The sequence below is a fragment of the Salvelinus sp. IW2-2015 genome, linkage group LG17 (assembly GCF_002910315.2).
Source record: "Salvelinus sp. IW2-2015 linkage group LG17, ASM291031v2, whole genome shotgun sequence".
NCBI lineage: Eukaryota > Metazoa > Chordata > Actinopteri > Salmoniformes > Salmonidae > Salvelinus > Salvelinus sp. IW2-2015.
The window spans coordinates 28160621-28187216 of NC_036857.1; the positions used below are offsets into that span (position 1 = coordinate 28160621).

General features: G+C 41.5%; 1 protein-coding gene across 1 annotated transcript; it reads left to right on the plus strand.

The window, feature by feature from the left end:
* Positions 1-2232: 2232 nt before the first annotated feature.
* LOC111976370 (nuclear receptor subfamily 1 group D member 1) lies at positions 2233-19803 on the plus strand. The gene is made up of 8 exons (XM_024005155.2): positions 2233-2884; positions 13383-13700; positions 13950-14038; positions 14238-14382; positions 16554-17149; positions 17260-17445; positions 17646-17856; positions 18101-19803. The coding sequence occupies exons 1-8, from the start codon at positions 2869-2871 to the stop codon at positions 18298-18300; spliced, it is 1761 nt and encodes a 586-aa protein (XP_023860923.1). The 5' UTR covers positions 2233-2868; the 3' UTR covers positions 18301-19803.
* Positions 19804-26596: the final 6793 nt, after the last annotated feature.

The window sequence follows — 26596 nt, forward strand, 5'->3', positions numbered from 1 at the left end:
CCTGCATATTAATCTAAAGTTATCTGATCAATTAGGCCTACATTTGTTGTCTGCTCAATGGGCCATCTCGACTATCATCCCAAAGAGAAAAAAAATCTGAAAGCTGCAAGAATGCCATAAAGGGGGGTTGAGATGACAACGATGGGATTACAACTCCCTCTAGTGACAAAAGAATGAACTGCAATTGATTGTTACCATATTTATAATCCAGCCACCAAGGGGCGCATTCTTCTTGCAAACCAGCAGGCATTTATTTGTGCAGGCTCCACAGGTGAGAACAAAATTAAAAAGGAAAGAGACCTTCTTTAAGACCATTATGTGTACACAAGCCACATTTGACCACTGCGGGCATGTCTTAGTAAATTAACATTGTAGGCCCTATCTATAACAGGAATAAATTGCACTTGATGGGCCCCTGAATTGACTAAAACTAAAATACTGTATGTTATACTGGCATAGTCTGCATTTCCTCCATTAACACACACACACACAGTCTTGTATAACTAACCTTGTGGGGACACACAATTCAGTCCCATTCAAAATCCTATTTTCCCTAACCCGTACCCTAACCTTAAGCCGAAAACCTAACCCTGACCTTAAAACTAACCCTAGCTCCTAACACCAATTCTAACCTTAACCGCCCTAGAAATAGCATTTGACCTTGTGGGGACTAACAAAATGTCCGTAGTTGGTCACATTTTTGTTTGTTTACTTTTCTCGTTGGTACTTCTGGTCCCCACAAATATAGGTAAACACGTCCACACACACACACACATACAAACGTATGACAAAGGGGCCATACTTCCGAACATAAGCAACCATTTAAATGTAAACAATTTCTCTGGCTCAAAATGAGTATCAACCAATTGACGTGACAGAACTCTAAATTGTAGCTGGTCCCATTAGATAATGGCACACATTAGCCCTATGCGCACCTCACCAGATGGCAGTGATTATATCCTGAAACAACCAATTAAATCGTTAATGTAGATGGACGTGTTCCAACACTTGTTCACGGAAGCATCCTTAACATACAGTACCTCAGTCCAACAGCATGTTCTGATCATCAAAGCAACTCTCCCGTGTATTTGACTGAGCGGTCAAATTGCTCTCTGTGTAAAGTGATGGGTCCACGTAATTGTCGCAGATTGCGCAAAGGGTTCGAATCTCACATGAGTCCCCCCCATTTGTATTTTGATTTATATGCATTGTGTTAGTGTGTTGAAAAGGGACGTAGTCTACATCCAACAGCTTGAATATGCATATGGTACACCTCAATTCATGATGAACCCCATTAGCCACCTTGGTTGTACTCAAGATGTAGCCTCTGCTTCCAGGCTGATGGGGTGAAAGCCTGGTGGAGCCTACCCATAGACTGATTACGCCCTCTCCTGGCGAGGAGACATCAGTGTAAGCTACCATTAGTAAGCTATATTGTTATGTAGGCTACACTTACATGTAGGCCTACAGCGTTTTATAGGCTATGCATTATTATAATCATCCACTTCGTCACATGCGTTTTGAATCGAGGATCAAGGACCGGCAGTGAACAGTTTTTTCACCGGCAGTGAACAGCAAAAAATAATTGCTAATTTCCTACGTGAGGCTTATTTGATCAAATAGAAGTTTCATAATGGTTAGGTAGCATTTCGGCAACTTTGAAAATAAACTACATTATATCAGAGCTGTGCCTGCTGGCGCCTATCTGCCCTCTCCCCACCTGCCTTCCATTTTTGAGGACATGTATTTCCATTGTTGGAGCGGTCCCTCGACTATCTTGTCAATATAATAGATAATGGTCGCACTCCCCTGCTCAGACATTGCATGCATCAACCAATGGTTGGGTACCACATAATCGACAGTGTCATCGACTGACCGATTGCTTTAACATATAATATGGTTTGCTGATACTTAAAATACCTATCCAGGACCTTGTAAGATCTGTCATGTGTCAGTAATGCAACGCGCCCAATCTTTGTAACTACCATACCAGTCACGGTGAGCCCTGCCCATTGTGCATGTGCCTCATCCTCCCACCTCTCGTTATCGCACGCTCAGTATTATGCATAAAATGTATGTCAGTAGGGCAGCGCTGAGCGCTCGTCCCGGCACATGCAGAGTGCACATGCATCGTGGCTTTAGTAAACACATAGCAGGTCAGGTTGAATAAGCACATTAAAACTCCCCTCAGCTCTAGGTACCGGCCAATGAGAACACACCCAATAGTAAAAGGAAGGAGGGAGAGAGTGACAGTAGAGTGAATTAACAGGGGACATATAGTGAGATGAGATGCACCCCTTTAACCAAACAGACACAACCGAAGTTGAGAGAGGACACCAGGAGCGAGTCACATTTATTTCAGTTACCTGAAAACGTTATTGATGTGGAAGTGGTGGGTTTGTGTATTATTGGGTGTGTCTAGCCTGGCTAAATTCAGTTCATTCTCGGAGATGCTGATGGGGCTGTGTATTCTTGGGATTTCAGAAAATCACTTGTTTGTTCTCGGCTTGTGACACTCAAATCRGCTGAACCAAGCAACTCACTAGTCTAGTAGCCTAGAGTTATTCAGAGCGCAGAACAGATTCAGGTAGCTTCCGAGAAAATCTCTCCTGCACACCTGAGACAATTAGACATTGTTCTGCAAAGCATACAGCTGGACATAACTGTGCTTACAGTATACGACGGAAGTTTCAGTCGTTTGGCAGATCAATACGATTGTCTTCAACCGCGCGCTCGTTCTATGGGTCAGTTATCCACGCATAACTAGTTCTCGACTCCTACCTGTCTCCACTTGAGTATTGATCCTGCAGCTATATATCGAAAAGTCAGCATCATTCACCACAGCAAACAAAAGACACATCAAGAAACATGGACACTCCAGGTGGTAAGTACTATGATTGTGATTATATTTGTTGCAATCTTTTTTGTAGCTCAATATTGCATTTGGCGTTGGAGTTATACCTGTTTAGTTGAGAATGCTGAAGTTTTTTTTWATTTTTTAAAAACATTTTTGTTATTGTGTTGCATTGGTATGGTTTATCTTTGCAGCCGTGCGTAATTGTGCGCAAATACGTTCCCATGATGCGGTTTTGCATTAAAAGTGTCTCTTCATCAGCATATGTTAGAAAGGCATTCGAGATAATACGATTGAAAACAATGTTATAAGGCTAGCACTGTATGTCCAAWTCTATATGTTATCAAATTGTGAGATTAGAACAATTCATCGTTGTAGCCCGTCATGCTTTTTGTGCATTATCCTCCCATGCACGAACCCTGATTTGATATAAGTTATGAAAGTTGTAATATTCCAAGAAGTGGGTGTTTTCTTTTAAGCCTGCAAAGGTGTCCTCAGAAAATTTTACGAAGTTTGACGATGATGATACGTGACAGTGATTGAAGTTCACGCAGCTTTGATCCACTTCCTGTTTTTCCTCATAAAAACAAACTCACGTGGAGCGAGCTGTCATTGGTTCCAACGCATTCGGTGCCTTTTGCAAACAGTGGGAAGATTATTTTGTTTTCGTGCGTATCTAAATGAAATTATTCTCTATACCAGTGGTTCCCAAACTGTGGGGCGCCCCCCTTTTTTATATACACCTSCATTCAAAAGTTTGGCTTCACTTAGAAATGTCCTTGTTTTTGAAAGAAAAGCAAAAAAAATGTGTCCATTKAAATAACTTCAAATAACATCAAATTGATCAGAAATACATTGTAGACATTGTTCATGTTGTAAATGACTGTTGTAGCTGGAAACGGCTGATAAAAAAAAATTGTTTAATGGAATATCTACATAGGCATACAGAGGTCCATTATCAGCAACCATCCCTCCTGTGTTCTAATGGCACATTGTGTTAGCTAATCCAAGTTTATAATTTTAAAAGACTAATTGATCATTAGAAAACCCTTTTGCAATTATGTTAGCACAGCTGAAAACTGTTGTTCTGATTTAAAGAAGCAATACAACTGGCCTTCTTTAGACTAGTTGAGTATCCATCAGCATTTGTGCGTTCGTTTACAGGCTCAAAATGGCCAGAAACAAAGACCTTTATTCTGAAAGTCATCCYTCTATTCTTGTTCTGAGAAATGAAGGCTATTCCATGCAAGAGATTGCCAAGAAACTGAAGATCTTGTACAACGCTGTGTACTACTCCCTTCACAGAACCGCGCAAACTGGCCCTAACCAGAATGGAAAGAGGAGTGGGAGGCCCTGGTACACAACTGAGCAAGAGGACAAGTACATTAGAGTGTCTAGTTTGAGAAACAGACACCTCACAAGTCCTCAACTGGCAACTTCATTAAATAGTATCCTCAAAACACCAGTCTCAAAGTCAACAGTGAAGAGGCGACTCCGGGATGCTGTCCTTCTAGGCAGAGTTGCAAAGAAAAAGCCATATCTCTGTCCAGTGTCTGTGGCCCATCTTAATCTTTTCTTTTTACTGGCCAGTCTGAGATATGGCTTTTTCTTTGCAACTATTTTTAGCCCATAGATTYTTGTAATTTTTTWATCACACAAATACACATTAGACATGTCACAATTTATAGAATTGCACGAAAATAAGCTTTAAAACTGCTAAATGTTCTTCGCACCACATGACAAAATGTATAGAATTTTAGGAACTAAGCTTTAAACCGGCAAAATTATCTCCACCAACAAGAGGGGTGTGAACAATTTGTGTCAAGAACAGTGCTTGTGCACACAGAAATAGACGTGCGTACGCAGGGGGCCATGGGATARTCCCCAATSATGGAAGGGGGGCCTGAYTGAAAAAGTTTGYAAACCCCTGCTKTATACCAACCGGTTGGCATTGAGATAATAAATAGGTAGGAGAAGTGTTGTGATTACTATTGGAGGCGGGAGCAGTGATATTGGTTCATAAGGCACCATAATATTTGTTCACCTATTCCACATCCGGCTGTTGAGTGGTAATTAATTGACTAACTCTGCAGTCACGTTCCAGTACATGGATGGAAACGACCGTGGAAACGGCTTGGGTCAAGGCACCTGTTTTCACAGTCGTTTCCATCACATGGACTGGAACCACTTAACAGCTGGAAGTGGAATAGGTGAACAAAAATGATGATGCACTCTGCAAGTGCATCYACGTGAGGATGAATTGAGAATGRGAGGAGTGCATTCAGRGGGAAGACTCACGCTGCATGAAGCTCCCGTCAGAAGTCAGAACTTGTTCCATGGGTTCCATGTCAGTTATTATCTGTAGAGGGCAATGGGGCGTGTCAGAGATCTGCATACTTTACTATGTTCATCATTTATTGGTAAAAAAWAATAATTCAATAACGTATTCAGTAACTATTTGCCTTTTGTATATGCCTACATTTGGCTAGGCTAGGGGTTAGGGTTAAGTTTAGGATTTAGGTTAGCTAAAAGGGTTAGGTGAAGGGACAGCTAATATGCTAAGTAGTTGTACAGTAGCTAATTAGCTAAAATGCTAAAGTTGTCTGTGATGAGATTCGAACTTGGTTTGCTAGATGTTTGTGTTATACACCCACCCATCCACCCTGTGTTATGTAACCATACCACACCCACCCATCCACTATGTCTTATGTAACCATACCAAACATAACATATCATACTAAATGGAGTGTTCCTGATTTACATACAGAATAACACGAAGTGCTCTGAGACCAGGTTGTGCTATGCGGTGCATMGGTCTCCTTGGAGTGAGCGGCGAATGATTCTGGAGCGAACTCAGAACATCCTCAGCCAACGCTACATCCTGCTCTATTTACTTTTCCTCTTTAATTATGACAGAGACTATATGCCGCGTGCGGTGRTTAGAAATTCTGACTTCTGACGGGAGCTTCATGCAGCGTGAGTCTTCCCGCTGAATGCACTCCTCGCATTCTCAATTCATCCTCACGTTGATGCACTTGCAGAGCCGCGTGCGGCGCGTGATTTCCCAGGACCTCCTCCCCTACAGTTCTCTATCTCTCTCAGCTCTGTCTTCTCTCTCTCGGACACTTCTGTTGTGATGCCGCCTGAGGTGATGGAAAGGGGGGAGGTTGGTCAGTGGATCAGCGATTTCATGCATTAACTTTATCTGTAGTCACGTTTTCCCACCTCATGCGCGCTTTATTGTATTCTAAGCAAATCAATTAGTCCTGATTCCTATAGCATATGTCCCTTGCATAAACATCTGTCCCAAACTCATACATACAATATAAATAGACATGCAGGCAATCCATAACATAATATAACTCATTCTATTCACCCCCATTGAGGCCCTTTGGCCCACTGGGGGCAGGTGAAATTGGACAAGCTGTGAATGCTTCCTCCTGCTGCAGCATCTGTTTCAGCCACAGAGTGCACATCCAAATACAATTCACCTTTAACTGAGACAGTGACCTACTTCTCTACTCCTAGCTAGGTTCATGTTATAGACATAGAAACACACATAGAAACACACATAGGTCAATGATGTTTACTGTAATGTACAGTATTTACTTYGCTCATCGTCATGTTGCATTCTCATATTACATAGGATGCATTTGCAACTGTACATTTAGATCCTGGCTTTAATATTATATCAACAATAATTCACTGACTGTTATAAATCTAACATTATGTGGAGTAAACATCGTTTAGAGCCTAATGTGTGCCACCCTCCATGACCGGTCATTGCACAAAACACTAGCAGCCTTACCAGGCTTACAGCGTTGTGTGTGTAGCTTCCTGACCCACAGCACAGCAGAGCGCAAACAAGGGGAAGGATAGAATAGGGGGGAGGAGGAGGGGAGGAAGATGGGCGYAAGGATTGTTGTGCCTGTAAAGTGCTCAATGCTCACGTTTCTCTGCCTGCCTGGCTCTACTCACCCACTCAGGCAGATTAGTGGCTGTAAGGGTTACTGTGAAGCTGCTCGCCTCACTCTCCAACCTGCTGCCGATTCCACAATTAACACTAGTGTCTGTCTGCACTGACCTCAATTCTAACTGGCTTGCCAGTGAGTGTATGGCTCTTTTGTCTTCTCTGAGTTACATGTGGCATCCTCTGGAGTTTGCTAAAAGCTATGTACTACTATCCTACTGGGTGAACATCAAAGACAATTCACAATCCAAATTCCTATGGCCCCCTATATTTTCTCTACTGACATACCACGATGTCCTCTGAATTGGAGTTAATTGACAAAAAGGCCAGGCCCTATACTTTACATAGAGCTCTTGGCCAAGTATATGGTATATTATGGGAGCACCAAACAGTATATGGCAGTATAGTCAAGCTTAGCCTTGGAGAGGCCTGTAAAAGCTGATTATTTATTGACTAGGCTACCATTTATGGCATGGTAGTTCAGTCCTAAAGGCCGCTCACAAACGTAAACACAGAAGTAGCTCACATGTGAGTGTTCAAGTGGATATGCAATGTGTTTGGGTGGGTGTGGAGGTTTGGGTGGGTGTGGAGGTTTGGGTGGGTGTGGAGGTTTGGGTGGGTGTGGAGGTTTGGCAAGCCCCGAATGGGTCTGCAGGCTGTCTGTTTCCAGTCTCAGGTAGTGGCTGGCCAGGACAGGACAGCAGGTCCCTCCCTGTCATATGTCTGCTAAGACTTGCTCTAGATCTCTGGCTCTGCAGTGTGTCAATAATAAATCCTGTAGCACGTGCTGGCTGAGGGATTATAAAAACACTTGAGATAAACAAATACTTGGTGCAGCACCACAGGGGAAAACTGAGAAGTCAATAAGAGGAAAGAAATACAAGCCCAGGGCATATTTACTCATGTTTCTCATACAAATGTAAGACACCCTGACAGGTGCATAGTATTTGGGAATATACAGTGCCTTCGACAAGTATTCATACCTCTTGACTTTTTCCACATTTTGTTACGTTAGCCTTATTCTAAAATTGATTAAATATTTTTTTRTCTCAGCAATCTATACAAAAATACCCCATAATAACAAAGCGAAAACAGGTTTATCAAATTTATTACAAATAAAAATCTGAAATACCTTGTTTACATTAGTATTCAGACCATTTGCTATGACACTTGAAATTGAGCTCTCAGGTGCATCCTGTTTCCATTGATCATCCTTGAGATGTTTCTACAACTTGATTGGGGTCCACCTGTGGTAGATTCAATTGATTGGACATGATTTGGAAAGGCACATACCTGTCTATATAAGGTCCCACAGCTGACAGTGCACGTCAGAGCAAAAACCAAGCCATGAGGTCGAAGGAATTGTCCGTAGAGCTCCGAGACAGGATTGTGTCGAGGCACAGATTGGAACCCCCAAGACTCTTCCTAGAGCTGGCCGCCCGGGCATAACTGAGTAATCGAGGGAGAAGGGCCGTGGTCAGGGAGGTGACCAAGAACCCGATAGTCACTCTGACAGAGCTCCAGAGTTCCTCTGTGGAGATGGGAGAACCTTCCAGGAGGACAACCATCTCTGCAGCACTCCACCAATCAGACCTGTATGGTAGAGTGGCCAGACGGAAGCCACTCATCAGTAAAAGGCACATGACAGGCTGCTTGGAGTTTGCCAAAAGGCACCTAAAGACTCTCACACCATGAGAAACAAGATTCTCTGGACTGATGAAACCAAGATTGAACTCTGGCCTGAATCCCAAGCGTCACGTCTGGGTGAAACCTGGCAACATCTCTACAACAGTTAAGCATGGTGGTGGCAGCATCATGCTGTGGGGATGTTTTTTCAGTGGCAAGGAAAGGGAGACTAGTCAGGATCAAGGCAAAGATTAAAGGAGCAAAGTACAGAGAGATCCTGGTTGAAAACCTACTTCAGAGGGCTCAGAACCTCAGACTGGGGCGAAGGTTCACCTTCCAACAAGACAACGACCCTAAGCACACAGCCAAGACAGCTCAGGAGTGGTTTCGGGACACGTCTCTGAATGTCCTTGAGTGGCCCAACCAGAGCCCGATCGATCATCTCTGGAGTGACCTGAAAATAGCTGTACAGTGACACTCCCCATCCAATCTGACAGAGCTTGAGAGGATCTGCAGAGGAATGGGAGAAACTCCCCAAATACAGGTGTGCCAAGCTTGTTGCATCATACACAAGAAGACTCCAGGCTGTAATCGCTGCCAAAGGTGCTTCAGCAAGTACTGAGTAAACGGTCTGAATAGTTATGTAAATGTGATATTTCAGTTCTGTTTTATAAATTTGCTTTGTCATTATGGGGCCTGAGAGGGTATCGGTCCACCCACTTGGGAGCCACGCCCACCCACTGAGGAGCCAGGCCCAGACAATCAGAATGAGTTTTTCCCCACAAAAGTGCTTTATTACAGACAGAAATACTCCTCAGCACCTCCTCAGACAATCCCGCAGGTATTTGGTATTTTATTAGAATCCCCATTAGCTGTTGCAAAAGCAGCAGCTACTCTTCCTGGGGTCCACACAAAACATGAAACATGACATAATACAGAACATTAATAGACAAGAARAGCTCAAGGACAGAACTACAAAACATTTTTTTAAAGGCACATGTAGTCTACATATCAATGCATACACACAAACTATGTAGGTCAAATAGGGAAGAGGCGTTGCTTTATCTGTTTTTTGAAGTAGCCCGGATGTGGAGGTCCTGAGCTGGCATGGTTACATGTGGTCTAAGGTTGTGAGGCCGGTTAGATGTACTGCCAAATTCTCTAAAATGACATGAGGCGGCTTATGGTAGAGAAATTAACATTAAATTCTCTAGCAACAGCTCTGTTGGTCTGTTGGACATTCRGGCAGTCACCYTGCCAATTGCACYCTCCCTCAACTTGAGACATCTGTGGCATTGTGTGTGTGACAAAACTGCACATTTCGGAGTTGCCTTTTATTGTCCCCAGCACAAGGTGCACATGTGTAATGATCATGCTGTTTAATCAGCTTCTTGATATGCCACAACTGTCAGTTGGATGGATTATCTTGGCAAATGAGAAATGCTCACTAACAGGGATGTAAACAAATTTGGGAGAAATGGAACATTTCTGGAATCTTTTATTTCAGCTCATGAAACATGGGACCAGAACTTTACATGTTAGTTTATATTTTTGTTCAGTGTAGTTTATATTCGATGTATACATACAATAGGCTAACTATTACCATGACACCTTGTGTAGGTGGCTGCTATCTTTTTATCACTGCCCTGTCTCACAAACTCACCAAGAAATGTTTAAAAAAAAGTTAGGTAGCCCGTTCGAGTGGTTCTCTCTCTATGGGAAAACTGGACTCACTTTCTCCATAGCTTATTGTCGGTGACGGCATGAGTACAGTTCTCTGCCACAGCATCCCTGGGACTCCCCCAGTATATTTATTTTAATCACAGAACCGGTTTGTGATTGTTGTAAATTTCTACACGATACTGCAGATTTGGTCCAGGCAGTAACCATGTCAGAAGTCCATGTGAGTCGGCGGTCAGGTGTCGTGCTGCTTGCGGGCGCTGGGCAAGGAGGGAGCGGAAGCACCACATAGCCCGCGCGGCCGTGTCTCAGAGATGCAAAATATTTAGAGAGGATAGAGGATGCAAAATAGAGGATGCGAAGGCAGACGAACAGAGAGGATAAAAAAAAATGAAAAAAAATGAAAAAAAGAGCAACGTTGATTTATTTACTGTCATTTATATTGACTGCCTATATAAATACTGAAGTTGTTTGCATGGCGCAAAAAAATGTCTAGCTAGGTTTCCATTCAATTGGCGACAGATARTCATGTGACTATTCTAAAATCCACATAAACAATATGCACACTTTCCTACCAGAAATGTGTTTCCATCTAATTTATATTCCCATGTACCGAATAAAAAAATGCAAGTTAAATGGGTTTTCATCGCAATTTTACTGATGGTTTTCTCACATTTTTWAAATATTGTTATATACCACACGTATAGCCTACATCAACTAGATTCAGCCAATTTTTTTCTTGAGCGGATGATCGGGGGGCCGGAACAAAATACAAAATACATTTTAGATTGCAAATTGACAGAAAGAAGCCAAAATAGATGTAATGTTTGACTAAAACAATAYTTTCATGCCTTGCTTACATTTGTATACGATCACATACATACAGTGCCTTCAGAAAGTATTCACACCCKTTGACTTATTCCACATTTTGTTGTTACAGCCTGAATAAAAAAAATATGAAATTGACTTTTTTCTCATTCATCTACACACAATACCCCATAATGTTAAAGTAGAAACATGTGTTTTTAGAAATTTTAGCAAAAATATATAAGTAATTACACCCCTGAGGCAATGCTTTGTAAAAGCACATTTGGCAGAGATTAGTCTTTCTGGGTAAATCTCTAAGAGCTTTCCACACCTGGATTGTGCAGTATTTGCCCATTATTCTTTTCAAAATTCTTAAAGCTCTGTCAAATTGGTTGTGTCTTGCCATAGATTTTCAAGCAGATTTAAGTCTAAACTGTAATTCGGCCTCTTAGAAATAGAAACTTACAAACTGCTTTGTCATTTTAGTGCCTTGATGCAAACATGATGCATGTTTTGGAATATTTGCYTTCTGTATAGGCTTCCTTCTTTTCACTCTGTCATTTAGGTCAGTATTGTGGAGTTAACTACGCTGTTTTTGGTCCATCCTCAGTTTTCTCCTATCGCAGCCATTAAACTCTAACTGTTTTAAAGTCATCATTGGCCTCATGGTGAAATCCCTGTGCAGTTTCCGTCCTCTCCGGCAACCGAGTTAGGACACCATCTTTGTAGTGAGTGGGTGTATTGATACACCATCCAAAGTGTAATTAATAACTTCACCATGCTCAAAGGAAAATTCAATGTCTGCTTTAAAAWATATATTTTTATCCATCTACCAATAGCTGCCCTTCTTTGTGAGGCATTGGAAAACCTCCCTGGTCTTTGTGTTTGAATCTGTGATTGAAATTCACTGCTCGACTGAGGAGTACAGAGATGAGGCWGTCATTCAAAAAAMATGTTAAACCCTATTATTGCACTCAGTGAGTCCATGCAACTTATTATGTYACATTTTTACTCCTGAACTTATTTAGGCTTGTCATAACAAAGGGGTAGAATARTTATTGACTCAAGACATTTCAGCTTTGAATTCTTTATTAATTACTTTTTTTCTCAAAAAACATTTTTCCACGTTGACATTATGGGGTATTGTCTGTAGGCCAGTGACAAAAAAAAATCTAAATTTAATCAATTTTAAATTCAGGCTGTAACACKATTTTTMMGGGGAAAAAGGGTTGTGAATAGTTTCTACGTTTCTCTATTATGCATGGGAATACATGGGAAAAGATTTCCAAAACAAAAATCACATGGAGCGGATTTCCTGGTGTTTTTACAGTCTTTTATGTACAACAATGAATTCAAAAATAAATAATATAAGCAAAACAAAATTTGCTCAGAACTTGGGGGGCCAAATGGCCCACGGGTTGCCATTTGGGGAACCTTGGCCTACATGATGAGATTATTATGGACAAAAGAGCAACATTGACATATAAAAATAAAACGGTAGCCAAGCATTGATGATCAAGTCACCAGAATAAGACCCTTGTTATTTATTGGAAAGGAGCATCTGTCACGATCGTCTAAGTGAGGAGACCAAAGTGATGTGAATACATCTTCCTTTTAATAAACGAAGAACACTTAAACCAACTACACAAACTATACAAAATAACAAACGAACATGACGCTAATGAAAACGAGTGCAGACATGCAACATCAACATAGAAAATCACCCACAACCCACAATGACAAAACAGGCTACCTAAATATGGTTCCCAATCAGAGACAACGACTAACACCTGCCTCTGATTGAGAACCATATCAGGCCAAACACAGAAACAGACAAACTAGACATACAACATAGAATGCCCACTCAGATCACACCCTGACCAAACAAAACATAGAAACATACAAAGCAAACTATGGTCAGGGCGTGACAGCATCAAGCTCATCAGCTTGCACTTTCACCACCCTGTGAAGTACATCACAACTTATTTCATCTTTAGCCTCAACCTCTGGTAGCCTAATAACCTGCATGCTTTCCCAACGAGTCATAGTGGAAGGACCACACACCATGTCATCACGTGACTCCGAGTTTACTTCCATATGATYCTTATTATATCTATATTTGCGCATAAAATAATTTCCACCGCTATTTCTCGCATCATTTATTTTACAGACCCAAAAAGATCCCCATGTCAAACAAACAAATCATCTGATGGCATTTATGAAATTGTACCTATTAGTCCTACAGAGAGCTGTCTTTTGCCACCATTTACCACAAACGGTAGCGGCATAACCACAACTTTTAAAGGAAGAACCACTGTATGCTTTTGCATGCCTTTAAACATTGCATTCTGCACCACATCCTGAACTTGGTGACCTTTTTGGAGTAAACTTCTTTTCAGCTATCTGACTAACCCCACTACCTATCTGTCTCTGTTTTTCCAACAGGAGGTGTTATTCTGTATGCGCGCTCCTCAGGCAGCGGCAGCCCTAGCCCTGGCAGCCCGTCCAGTGGGTACCAGACCCAGTCCCCCTCCTCCACCCTCTCCCAGCCCTCCTCCCCAGAGGAGATCACCTTCACAGAACTCGGGCCCCTGGGGTCCCTGAAGGGCCAGAGAGGGGGAGGATGCACACCTCCATCCTCCAAGCTGGTGTTCCACTTCCCAGAAGTCTACAATGTGGCTACATCAACGTCCACCCACCAGCACACGTACCAACACCCCATCGCTGGGAAAAGGCCTAGTGGATTCACAGGACCTTTCACCAGTGAGTAGCATTCCTTCCGGACTTCTTTTGTCATCCCTCCTTACTCTTTCTAGCCTAAACCAAAACATTCACCCCTATCCAATACTCATCTCCTCCCACAATCTTTTTCTGTAATGTACACTACACGACGTCTTTTGTTGATTGTAACGTCGGTCGGTAGTCACCTTCACTTATGATCACATTTCTGACTTGCTGTACCTCTGTCTCTCTCTCTCTCTAATATATATATATATATATATATCTCTACAGAGACTGGTGGTATGGTGCTCCTGTGTACAGTGTGTGGAGACATTGCATCTGGGTTCCACTACGGAGTGCACGCCTGTGAGGGTTGCAAGGTAAGAAGACCACGATGACTAAACACATACAGTAAGTGCCCCTGAAATGGCTCCCTATTCCCTATATAGCGCACTTCTTTTGACCATTTCAGATGCACTCTTACTGTGTATAATAAGGTGGTGGGTCACATTCACTTTGACCATTTAAAACCAACCAGGATGCTAACTAACTGTACATCTGCTTGAATTTCCTGTCTAGGGCTTCTTCCGTCGCAGCATTCAGCAAAACATCAACTACAAGATGTGTGTGAAGAACGAGAACTGCCTCATTATGAGAATGAACCGCAACCGCTGCCAACACTGTCGCTTCAAGAAATGCCTCTCCGTGGGCATGTCCAGAGATGGTAAGAGTTCTAGTGAAATCTTACTGAGAGTGCAGGCTCAGACAATCATTTGAGGCCATACAATGCGAGTTTCTCAGCACTGCACCAGCCTTATCTTTCACCTGAGACATTGCACTGACCTACTGTTGAAGGGCACACGTCGGAAAAGAACCTATATCCACACAGGCTCTTGCACATTCATAAGTTTCAAAGTCAGTCTTTCTTCCTCTTGTTCAGATTSCTCCCCTCTCCATGTTCCTCCCCTCCGTGTTCCCTGAGCTCTCCCTTTATCCCACTCTTCTCTCCTCTCCGACAGTGATTTATGAGAACGGGAGCCTTGAAGTCCCTGAAGCTATCTGTCATACAGAAAACTGCAGCAAACACAGGAATTATTTTGGGGAATTGGAACAGGGGCAACTTGATTACTTTGTATACTGTTTACCCTTATAACATCTTGTACAATTAATGAGGGAGATGGCAAACAATTATGCTCGAGATGCAGAACAAAACAGCCCGTCCTTGTCACACAATTAATCAGCCATATGCAAAGCTAATCTCACCTACTTTACTTTTAGCCTTGATAGCTAAGTATTGATAAATTGCCCCATCATAACGGATTACGAAAATAGTGTGGGATGGTTTCAGTTGACCTAAAAAAGCAAAGCAAGCATTTTACCTATAGCACGCGGGTACATGGTGACCTAGTTGGGATAGTTTGCCTGCCTTCAGTGTCTTCTCAGTGTGGCTTCAACCCTCCTGTGTTCTCTCTCGTGCTTAATCTATTGCCTAATCTACAAGATAACCAAGTGTGATTTCTGCATGCAGTCGACAGTTTGGGCGCTCAAAAGGTGGGGTACGAGAAACGAGGCTAGTGAAGATGTTTTGATGCAAGGAAAAACACTCATATTGACCCTGTTAAAAACACGATCTCGAAAGTGTCAAGAACCACAACCTAGAAACCTCTTTCCTTCGACTTCAGCTGTTGTGAAAACAGAAAAACCTCAGTCAACTGCCTGCAGTCCACATGGCAGAAGACTTCCTGATTTCTCAGGAGCCTGTGATTGGTGTATCTTGGGATTACCATATAGACAATAGGCACATATAGGCACATATTGAAGTCACTTTCCCTCCCTGAAACCAGTTCATCTTCTTAAAGACACAGCCAACACTTTCATCCTAAACGCAGTGCATTAAAGCCCATTCTCACAACTGTAATGACTAGCTAAAGTCTAGACAGACTATCCATGCACACATAACAAAGTGGATTGATGTGAATGAATATCGCAGAATTACATAGATCTGCTGTAACAGAATGTCACTGTTATAGCCCTTTTTAGCATGATCTAGATCCTATGCTCTTTAGGGACAGTGCATTGCACACTGCAGAAAGAGACCCAAGAGATCATGTTATGATGCCAGAGATGTGTTAACACAGATGTTCACAGTCATACATTTAACTGAAGCAGAACACAAATATTTCTCCCCGATGTCATAGCTTAGTGCAGTATCTTGTTTTGATCTCAAACACTTTAAGTTAGTTTGTTTCTATGAATTATAGATAATTTACATCTTGCCTCATGCATTGTGCTGGCTTGGTTGAAGAACTCTCAGCAGCAGGACTGCCATTTGAAGTTTCTCTCTTATGTCACACTCCACTTTGGTGTTTCACTCACTACTTTCTCTCTGCAAGCTCCTATTTTCAACACTACTCTTCACTCTCACTAACACCCTCCTTCTCTGCAACCTCCCCTCCCTCACTCCCTCCCTCCCTCCCTCCTTCTCTACATCCTCTTTCCTCCCCCTTGCGTGCTAGCCCACCTCTATTTCTCTCCCTCCGTCGCAGTAGCAGTGACATCACGTTCACGATGAGCCACTGCCCTACTTACAAAGTAGAGAGGGAGGGAAGGAGAGGAGAGAGAGAGAGAGATGGATAGGGGGTCTATAAATAGCATTTTCAGCTGATGGATATTGTTGGAGAGGGGGATGGAGAGTAGGAGGGATGGGACCCAGAAAAGACTGCTTACACGTTCATGCATGAAATACACAAGATGCAATTAATGCATTTTTGTTACGAAGGGGAATGTATGAACAGTATATGTTTGTTTCTGTGTAGACCGGACCTTAAGACTTAATATCTATAAGAGAACTATGGCCAGAAGTTGACCTGTCCCCTCTGTTTGTGTCTTCATCAGCTGTGCGTTTTGGCCGTATCCCTAAGAGGGAGAAGCAGAGGCTTCTGGATGAGATGCAAAGCTACATGAACAGCCTGAACGAGTCTAACACCATGGACATAGAGTCCTCCCCCATCTCCGAAGCCCCTCCCAGCCCAGCAGAGGTTCCTTCTAAAGAGGCCATCAGAGCCATCTCACAGGCCTATCAGGACATCTCTTCCAGCAGCCAAGACAGGGCAGCCAAGAGGGAACTCAACATCACCAACTCACCAACAACATCTCTGTTCAAGAGCAACACATCTCAGGAGACCAGCTACACCAATGGCTCCTCCCACCTCGGCTCTGACTCCACCCAGGGGTACCAGTCCTGTCCTGCAGGCCTTGCCCCTCACTGTCCAGACACTAATGACAACCACCATACGTTCCCCTCTGTGGACAAAAGTCGCTATAGTTGCCCCGCTACTTTGTCCAATCATGACCACGGACAGTCTAATGTGGGCACACCTCAACGAGGCAGCTCGGCCAATCACAACAGTTTCTCCATGAAGGAAGAGACCCAAGAGCCCCAAACTCAGACATCCTGTCCGTGGAAATTAGCTGCTGGAACCAAAGTGCTGGTGAGTAAACCAAGAGTCGTTWAAAAGTTATGAAGCTTTACATATGTGACGTTTATAAAAACAACAGTATAGTATGGATTTGAATCGAACTTTCTCTCTCTATCCCTCAGGCCTGTCCTCTCAATGCGTGTCCTGTATCTGCGGCCAGTCGTTCTGGACAGCAGATATGGGAGTCTTTCTCCCAGTGTTTCACCCCGGCAGTGAGGGAAGTGGTGGAGTTCGCTAAGGGTATCCCTGGCTTCCAGGAGCTCAGCCAGCACGACCAGGTCATGCTGCTCAAATCAGGCACCTTCCAGGTAATAACCGCTTGTTTTTAAAGTAGTCTATTTTTGTCCAGGACTGGGCTTTATCTGTACCCAGGAAACTGGCCCTAAATCAGATTATTTCAGGTGTGTTTACAAATATAAAAGGACAAAACACCTTAATTCTCTCTCCCAATAAATGTAATCCCGATCCATATTGACTAACCTTCCACTGGGTCTTCTGTCTCGGTCAGGTGTTGATGGTGAGGTTCTGTACAATGTTTAACCCTGAGGAGCGGACGGTGACCTTCCTGAATGGCCAGACGTACCCTCTGTCCACCCTGCGGGCGCTGGGGATGGGGGCGCTGCTCGACGCCATCTTTGACTTCAGTGAGAAGCTGGGAACTCTGAGGCTGGAGCCTGATGAGATGGCTCTGTTCATGGCCGTGGTGCTGGTCTCTGCAGGTGAGGGGAAAAATAGCCATTGAATTCATCACTAAAGCAGTGTCAATATGAGCAACATGGCATTAGGAAGTCATAGAAGAGATGTACATCTTAAATGGTATGATAAGAAAATGTGACCGAGTAAGTATGAAGAGCTTATTATGAGCATAACGATAAACCGACGATAAAGTTGTGCAGACATCCATAGATAGATAGCTATTGTGTCTCTCAAACAAGCGCTCACCCTCTCTTCTTGTCTCCTTAGACCTTTCTGGCATCGTTGATATGGGGGCAGTAGAACAGCTCCAGGACGGGTTCATCCGTGCCCTGCATTCCCTCATCCACTGCCGTCGTCCCGAAGAGAGCGCGTCCATCTTCCCCAAGCTGCTCCTGCACTTGCCCGATCTGCGCACCCTCAACAACCTGCACTCCGACAAGCTGCTGGCCTTCCGGATTGACTCATGAACAGCCCTGAACACACACACATAGCAATTCAGAACTCACCGACCACTCTCAGGGCAAGACTTCTCAGGAGATTTAGGAACACTAGGGCAATCCATCAACAACAACAAAAATGTTCAAGAAGCATGTTTGAAAAAGGACAATAATTAATATATTGATCTCCATCCTGTTTTCATGCACAGTTATGCACACACACAAACAAACAACCTCAAGATCTACACTTGGGGAAAGATGGCCTGTTAGAACGTACAGCAGTGTTTTAGGCTTACCGTTACCCTTTTGGACAGATCAGATGTGTATGGTAGTTTACCCGTTGTTTTCCAGTCTTTAGGAGACCAAAAGCCAGTTCACTTACTTGTTTAACTTATTCCTAATCTCCTGACCATTGCCAAACCACAGTTGAGAGAGAATCAGAGAGGAAGATGTTTGTGGACAATGATAAGTTTAGGGACAATTATTGGTGACTGAATGTGTGGGTGTTTAGTGTTTGTATAAGAGAAAGGGACCCTGTATATAATAATAATACATACKATTTACACTTAAGATCATATGACTCCCATTTCACTTATAAACACATCTGGGGTTTAAATATACAAGTAAGTCTCAAATATATTAAACAGACTAATTGCATATAGAAATGCGATATTCTGTATATTGGCAAATCAAATTGTATTTGTCACATTCACATGTTTAGCAGATGTTATTGCGGGTGTAGAGAAATGCTTGTGTTTCTAGCTCCAACAGTGCAGTAGTATCTAACAATACACAACAATACACACAACCTAAAATTAAAAGGAAGGAATATTAAGGAATATATAAATATTAGGATGATCAATGTTGGAGTGGCATAGACTAAATACAGTAGAATAGAATACAGTATATACATATGAGATGAGTAAAGCAAAAATATATACACTACCGGTCAAAAGTTTGGGGTCCCTTAGAAATTTCAAATTTTTTGTCTATTAAAATAACATCAAATTGATCAGAAATACAGTGTAGACATTGTTAATGTTGTAAATGACTATTGTAGCTGGAAACAGCAGATATATAAAAAAAATTGAATATCTACAATTGAGGTCGGAAGTTTACATACACTTAGGTTGGAGACATTAAAACTCGTTTTTCAACCACTCCACAAATTTCTTGTTAACAAACTATAGTTTTGGCAAGTCGGTTAGGACATCTACTTTGTGCATGACACAAGTAATTCTTCCAACAATTGTTTACAGACAGATTATTTCACTTATAATTCACTGGGTCAGAAGTTTACATACACTAAGTTGACTGTGCCTTTAAACAGCTTGGAAAATCCTAGAAAATTATGTCATGGCTTAGAGCTTCTGATAGGCTAATTGACGTAATTTGAGTCAATTGGAGGTGTACCTCTGGATGTATTTCAAGGCCTACCTTCAAACTCCGTGCTCTTTGCTTGACATCATGGTAAAATCTAAAAAATCAGCCAAGACCTCAGACAAAAAATGTCCTCTGGTCTGAAGAAACAAAAATATACTGTTTGGCCATAATGACCATCGTTATGTTTGGAGGAAAAAGGAGATGCTTGCAAGCCGAAGAACACCATCCCAACCATGAAGCACGGGGGTGGTAGCATCATGTTGTGGGGATGCTTTGCTGCAGGAGGGACTGGTGCACTTCACAAAATGAGTGGCATCATGAGGAGGAAAATATGTGGATATATTGAAGCAACATCTCAAGACATCAGTCAGGAAGTTAAAGCTTGGTCGCAAATGGGTCTTCCAAATGGACAATGACCCAAGCATACTTCCAAAGTTGTGGCAAAATGGCTTAAGGACAACAAAGTCTAGGTATTGGAGTGGCCTTCACAAAACCCTGACCTCAATCCTATAGAACATTTGTGGGCAGAACTGAAAAAGCGTGTGCGAGCAAGAGTACAACTGTACAAATCTGATCATTACACCAGCTCTGTCAGGAGGAATGGGACAAAATTCACCCAACTTATTTTGGGAAGCTTGTGACGGCTACCCGAAACGTTTGACCCAAGTTAAACAATTTAAAGGCAATGCTACCAAATACTAATTGAGTGTAGTAAACTTCTGACCCATGGGAATGTGATGAAAGAAATAAACGCTGAAATAAATCATTCCTCTACTATTATTCTGACATTTCACATTCTTAAAATAAAATGGTGATGCTAACTGACCTAAGACAGGGAATTTTTACTAGGATTAAATGTCAAGGAATTGTGGAAAAACTGAGTTGAAATGTATTTGGCTAAGAAGTATGTAAACTTCCGACTTCAACTGTACATAGACGTACAGTGGCCCATTATCAGCAACCATCACTCCTGTGTTCCAATGGCACGTTGTGTTAGCTAATCCAAGTTTATATTTTTAAAAGGCTAATTGATCATTAGAAACACTTTTGCAGTAATGTTAGCACCGCTGAAAACTGTTGTGCTGATTTAAAGAAGCAATAAAACTGGCCTTCTTTAGACTAGTTGAGTATTGGAGAATCAGCATTTGTGGGTTCGATTACAGGCTCAAAATGGCCAGAAACAAAGAACTTTCTTATGAAAGTCGTCAGTCTATTCTTGTTCGGAGAAATGAAGTTATTCCATGCGAGAAATTTCAAAGAAATCTTGTACAACGCTGTGTACTACTCCTTCACAGAACAGCGCAAACTGGCTCTAACCAGAATAGAAAGAGGAGTGGGAGGCCCCTGTGCACAACTGAGCAAGAGGACAAGTACATTACGTCTAGTTTGAAAACAGACGCCTCACAATCCTCAAACTGGCAGCTTCATTAAATAGTACCGCAAAACAAGTCTGCAAAGTTACAGTGAAGAGGCGACTCCGGGATGCTGGCCTTCTAGGCAGAGTTGCAAAGAAAAAGCCATAACTCAGACTGGCCAATAAAAATGAAAGATTAAGAACACAGACACTGGACAGAAGAAGWTTGGAAAAAAGTGTTATGGACAGACGAATCTAAGTTTGAGGTGTCACAAAGAAGAACATTCGTGAGATGCAGAAAAGATGCTGGAGAAGTGCTTGACGCCATCTGACAAGCATGGTGGAGGCAATGTGATGGTCTGGGGGTGCTTTGGTGATGGTAAAGTGGGAGATATGTACAGGGTAAAATGGATCTTGAAGAAGGAAGGCTATCACTCCATTTTGCAACGCCATGCCATATCCAGTAGACGGCGCTTAAATTGGAGCCAATTTCCTCCTACAACAGGATAATGACCCAAAGCACAGCTCTAAACTTTGCAAGAACTATTTAGGGAAGAAGCAGTCAGCTGGTATTCTGTCTATAATGGAGTGGCCAGCACAGTCACCGGATCTCAACCCTATTGAACTGTTGAGGGAGCAGCTTGACCGTATGGTACGTAAGAAGTGCCCATCAAGCCAATCCAACTTGTGGGAGGGGCTTCAGGACGCATGGGGTGAAATCTCTTCAGATTACCTCAACAAATTGACAACTAGAATGCGAAAGGTCTGCAAGGCTGTAATTGCTGCAAATGGAGGATTATTTGKCGAAAMTCAAGTTTGAAGGACACAATTATTTAAATTAAAAATCATTATTTATAACCTTGTCAACGTCTTGACTATATTTCCTATTCATTTTGCAACTAATTTCATGTATGTTTTCATGGGAAAAAAAGGACATTTCTAAGTGATCCCAAACTTTTGAACAGTAGTGTAAACATTATTAAAGTGGCCAGTGATTTCAAGTCTATGTATATGGGGCAGCAGCCTCTAAGGTGCAGGGTTACGTAACCCGGGTGGAAGCCGCCTAGTGATGGTTTTTTAACAGTCTGATGGCCTTGAGATAGATAAAAGTTTGTGAGGGTTTTAGGTGCCAAGCCAAATTTCTTCAACCTCCTGAGGTTGAAGAGGCACTGTTGCGCTTTCTTCACAACACTGTGTGTGGGTATATTAAGTCTACATCAGGAATCACATCAGGTGTAATGGAGACAGAACCAGAACTTTGTCTCCAAGCATGTTGGGTTTGTTTTGATTATTTTGTTGTTGTAAATAATATTGTGTTATTCAAATGTCTCTGTATTAATAACAATATATGGCAGATCTGCTGGGCAAGATCAGAGTGTATAAGATAAGTCTATGGATCAGAGATTATAGGAACATAATGGAGTATCTGTAAAGGGTGGGGGTTGGCAATGAAGAAGTGGGTTATGCACAGGAGAATATTATGTTGTAGAGGGCTCTGTYTTGTATTGGTGAAAGGGACTGTGCCAGTAACACTCACCATGGTGTCAGATCAGATGAGGTACCAAACCAGCAGAATCCCTACATTCACCAGCAGTCCTCACTCCACAACCCACAAAATGCACCTTCTCCCCTATCCCCATCCCCAAGGTTTGTCATACAAACTGAAAAAAGATACTTTCAAGGTGGAGGATCTKATTTGATTGCTACAGATCTGATCCACTCACTGCTAGTTGAGATTATGGTTGATTGAGCACATCTTCTACATTTTGTAAATTGTTATTTCTTCCATATAATAAGATATAAAGATGAAATGATGTACCTATTGAATTCTGCCTCTTGCGTTTCTTCTTTGGTGTTCATTCTGTCCTATGAACAGAATAAAAATCAACATGTAAACATTACAGGAGGTTTGACAAACAATCCATGAGATACATATTTAGTTTTATTGTGTAGACAGTTTTAAATGTAAAATCTTTAACACAAAACAGKAACCAACATATTAAACAAAACAACACAAAACCACATAGGGAGATCTTTCCTGATAAATTCTATGCTATTTCATGCCATAGTATTKTTTTTTGTGCCCTTAGTAAGGAAACACAAGAATCATTCCCATATATTTTTGGAGTCTGTATTATTTTTCTCCAGCTTCTTTGCTAAGATGAGTTCATATGATATTGTTTTGATCACCATACTCACCCACTCCATGAACATTGGCTCATTAGAGCTTTTCCAATGTTTCAGGACCAGCCTTAACACAGACACAATACTTAAACATAATATTTTAACCTCTGTCTGGTTAATCCCTCTTATTTAAGCCTTGTCACTCAACAGTCTTGGTGAAATCCAGCCATGGAATCCAAGACCATCTCCCATGCACTGTGAGGCTTTGTCCCATAGGGGGTGCACAACCGGGCATTTCCACAGTGTATGTAGGAGGGTTCCTTTTMCCCCATCACATTGCCAACACGCATCATCCTTTGACAAACCCATCCTATGTATCCTTGGGGGAGTGAAATAAAATCGATGAAAAACTTTAAATTGGAAACCTTTTCTTGCTAGAACTATTTAGGGAAGAAGCAGTCAGCTGGTATTCTGTCTATAATAGAGTGGCCAGCATCTCTATATATCCTTATCACACAGTTTACACTTATTCCACATTTCTTCAGATTTCCACAAAAATCATGCTTCAACATAATGCGTTACAATGACCCAGTTCCTCATATTTCATAGGCAAAACTGGAAGTTGCATGAATAATATTTTTGACTATGGCATTAGATTTATGAAAATACCCCAGTATGGCACCAAAAGTTTAAAAAGTGTTGATAGGGGACAGAATGCGGTCGGATCATCACATAATTGGCATATATATTACTCTTACAGAATTTCCACGTGGGTGAGGATATTGGAAATTTAATCAAAGCCTACTAGATGATAAATTGTTTAGAACTAGGACAGAAGAATTTATAACTGACTTTTTCAGACATAACATAGGTACAGCAGATCCCCTTATTGTATGGGACACTTTTAAGTGTGCCTTTAGAGGCAATACAATTCAGTTCTCATCTATAAAACAAAAGCAATTTAGATCAAAAGAGTCCATATTAACAAAGGAAATTCAAGGACTAACAGTACAGTTAGATAGCAATAAAAACGGTACCATAGAGGCACAGAATAAGTTAGAGGAAAAAGAAAAAGAAATGGAGGAACTTATTCAAGAAAGATCCAGTGTAATATATTATAAAAATAAAGCGAACTGGATGGAATATGGGGGAAAATGCACCAAATACTTTTTCAATCTTCAATATAGAAATGCTACCAAAAATGTATTAAAACTTGTTACAAATGATGGAGTCACGCATGATTCACCAAATGATATTTTGAAAGAGGAAGTAAAGTACTTTAAGAATAGGTTTTCGTTTCAGGCTCCTCCATCTCCACTAACTGAAACTTATTGTATGGATTTTTTCCCTAATAATAATGTAAAATTAACATCTGTACAGAAAGACTCATGTGAAGGCRAAATTACAGAGGAGGAACTGCTTGATGCAATTGGGGCCTTTAAGGATGYGAAAACTCCAGGGCTGGAMGGCATACCAGTGGAAGTATACAAAACTTTTTTTGATATACTCAAAGGACCATTATTAGCTTGTTTTAACCACTCCTATATAAATGGTAGATTATCAGACACGCAACAAAAAGGTCTGATATCATTATTACTGAAACAGGACCCAAGTGGTATATATAAAGATCCAGTCCAATGAAAAAATTGGAGACCTCTTACACTTCAGTGTTGTGATGCAAAAATCCTAGCAAAATGCTTGGCGCATAGAATAAAAAAAGTTTTGTCAGATATTATTCATCCTATTCAGACAGGTTTTTTACATGGACGATACATTGGAGATAATATAAGYCAAGTACTGGAAACAATAGAACACTATGAAATATCGGGGACACCAGGCCTGGTTTTCATAGCTGATTTTGAAAAGGCTTTTGATAAAGTACGACTGGAGTTTATATATAAATGCCTAGAATATTTCAATTTTGGGGAATCTCTTATAAAATGGATTAAAAGTTATGTATAGTAACCCTAGGTGTAAAATAGTAAATAATGGCTACATCTCAGAAAGTTTTAAACTATCTAGAGGAGTAAAACAAGGTTGTCCACTATCGGCATATCTATTTATTATTGCCATCGAAATGTTAGCTGTTAAGATTAAATCAAACAATAATATTAAGGGATTAGAAATCCGTGGCTTAAAAACTAAGGTGTCATTGTACGCTGATGATTCATGTTTTCTTTTAAAACCACAATTAGAGTCTCTCCACGGCCTCTTAGAGGATCTAGATACTTTTGCTATCCTCTCTGGATTAAAACCAAATTATGATAAATGTACCATATTACCTATTGGATCACTAAAAAATGCACATTTTACATTACCATGTAGTTTACCAATTAAATGGTCTGACGGAGATGTGGACATACTCGGTATACAAATCCCAAAAGAAAGAAATTATCTCACTCCAATAAATTTTTATAGAAAGTTAGCAAGAATTGATAAGATCTTGCTACCATGGAAAGGAAAATACCTGTCTATTTAAAATAAATAATGTTGCAAATGCACAAGCACATTGCAAATGCATGTGGCCTTTTCTCCTAAACGGAAAATATTTCGAAGACGTAATGGACAGTTGGCCCCGAACAAGATGGCGTCGAGGCCTCAACGCTTTTTGAGTTATGGCCATTTTTCTGGGATTAAAGGTCAAAAACGCAAAAGTAGGTGCTAATTTGACCGCTTCACGTCAAAGTACATAAGCATACGGTGTCAGGAAAAAAAGAACCAGCCATTTATCTATCGTAATTTAGAGAAAATCGTACATTGACAAATTGGTAATGTTCATAAAAAGGAGTTAAAAAAAAAAAGTTACAGATCCAGTTGCAGTGTGTTCAGACGAATTTTTTTTTAAGTGGGTCTCGAAGCTCTGCCAGAATTCTGTGATTTTATGTGATTTTATGAAATAACACACACTCATTTAACCCTCTGTAAATAAGTCAGTTCTTAACATAAAGACTTAAAACTCAATATTATATAAGAGCCTACCCCAAGGAGGATATGTGTTCACTTTCAGCTTCCTATGTCAACCGGAAGTACCTTCAAATGGTGCCATAGGGTCAGCAGTGGTCTAGGGCACTGCATCGCAGTGCTAGCTGCGCCACCAGAGTCTCTGGGTTCGCGCCCAGGCTCTGCCGCAGCCGGCCGCGACCGGGAGGTCCGTGGGGCGACGCACAATTGGCCTAGTGTCGTCCGGGTTAGGGAGGGTTTGACCTGTCTTTGATGTCAGTCCATCAGGCCACCATGACGTCTACCTGTATCGATTCTAAGCTTCCTGGAGCAACCGGAAGTGGTTAAATCACCCTAAAAGTGTTTGCCATACCCAACCTGCAGTTTGAGAGAAATAGTGCATTCAGCCCTATGTAAATCAGTCAATTTTTAACATACAGACTTAAAACTCAGGATTCTMTAACAGCKTACTCCAGTGAMMATATGTGTTTARTTWRAGCTTCCTGTGKCAACCGGAAGTGCCAT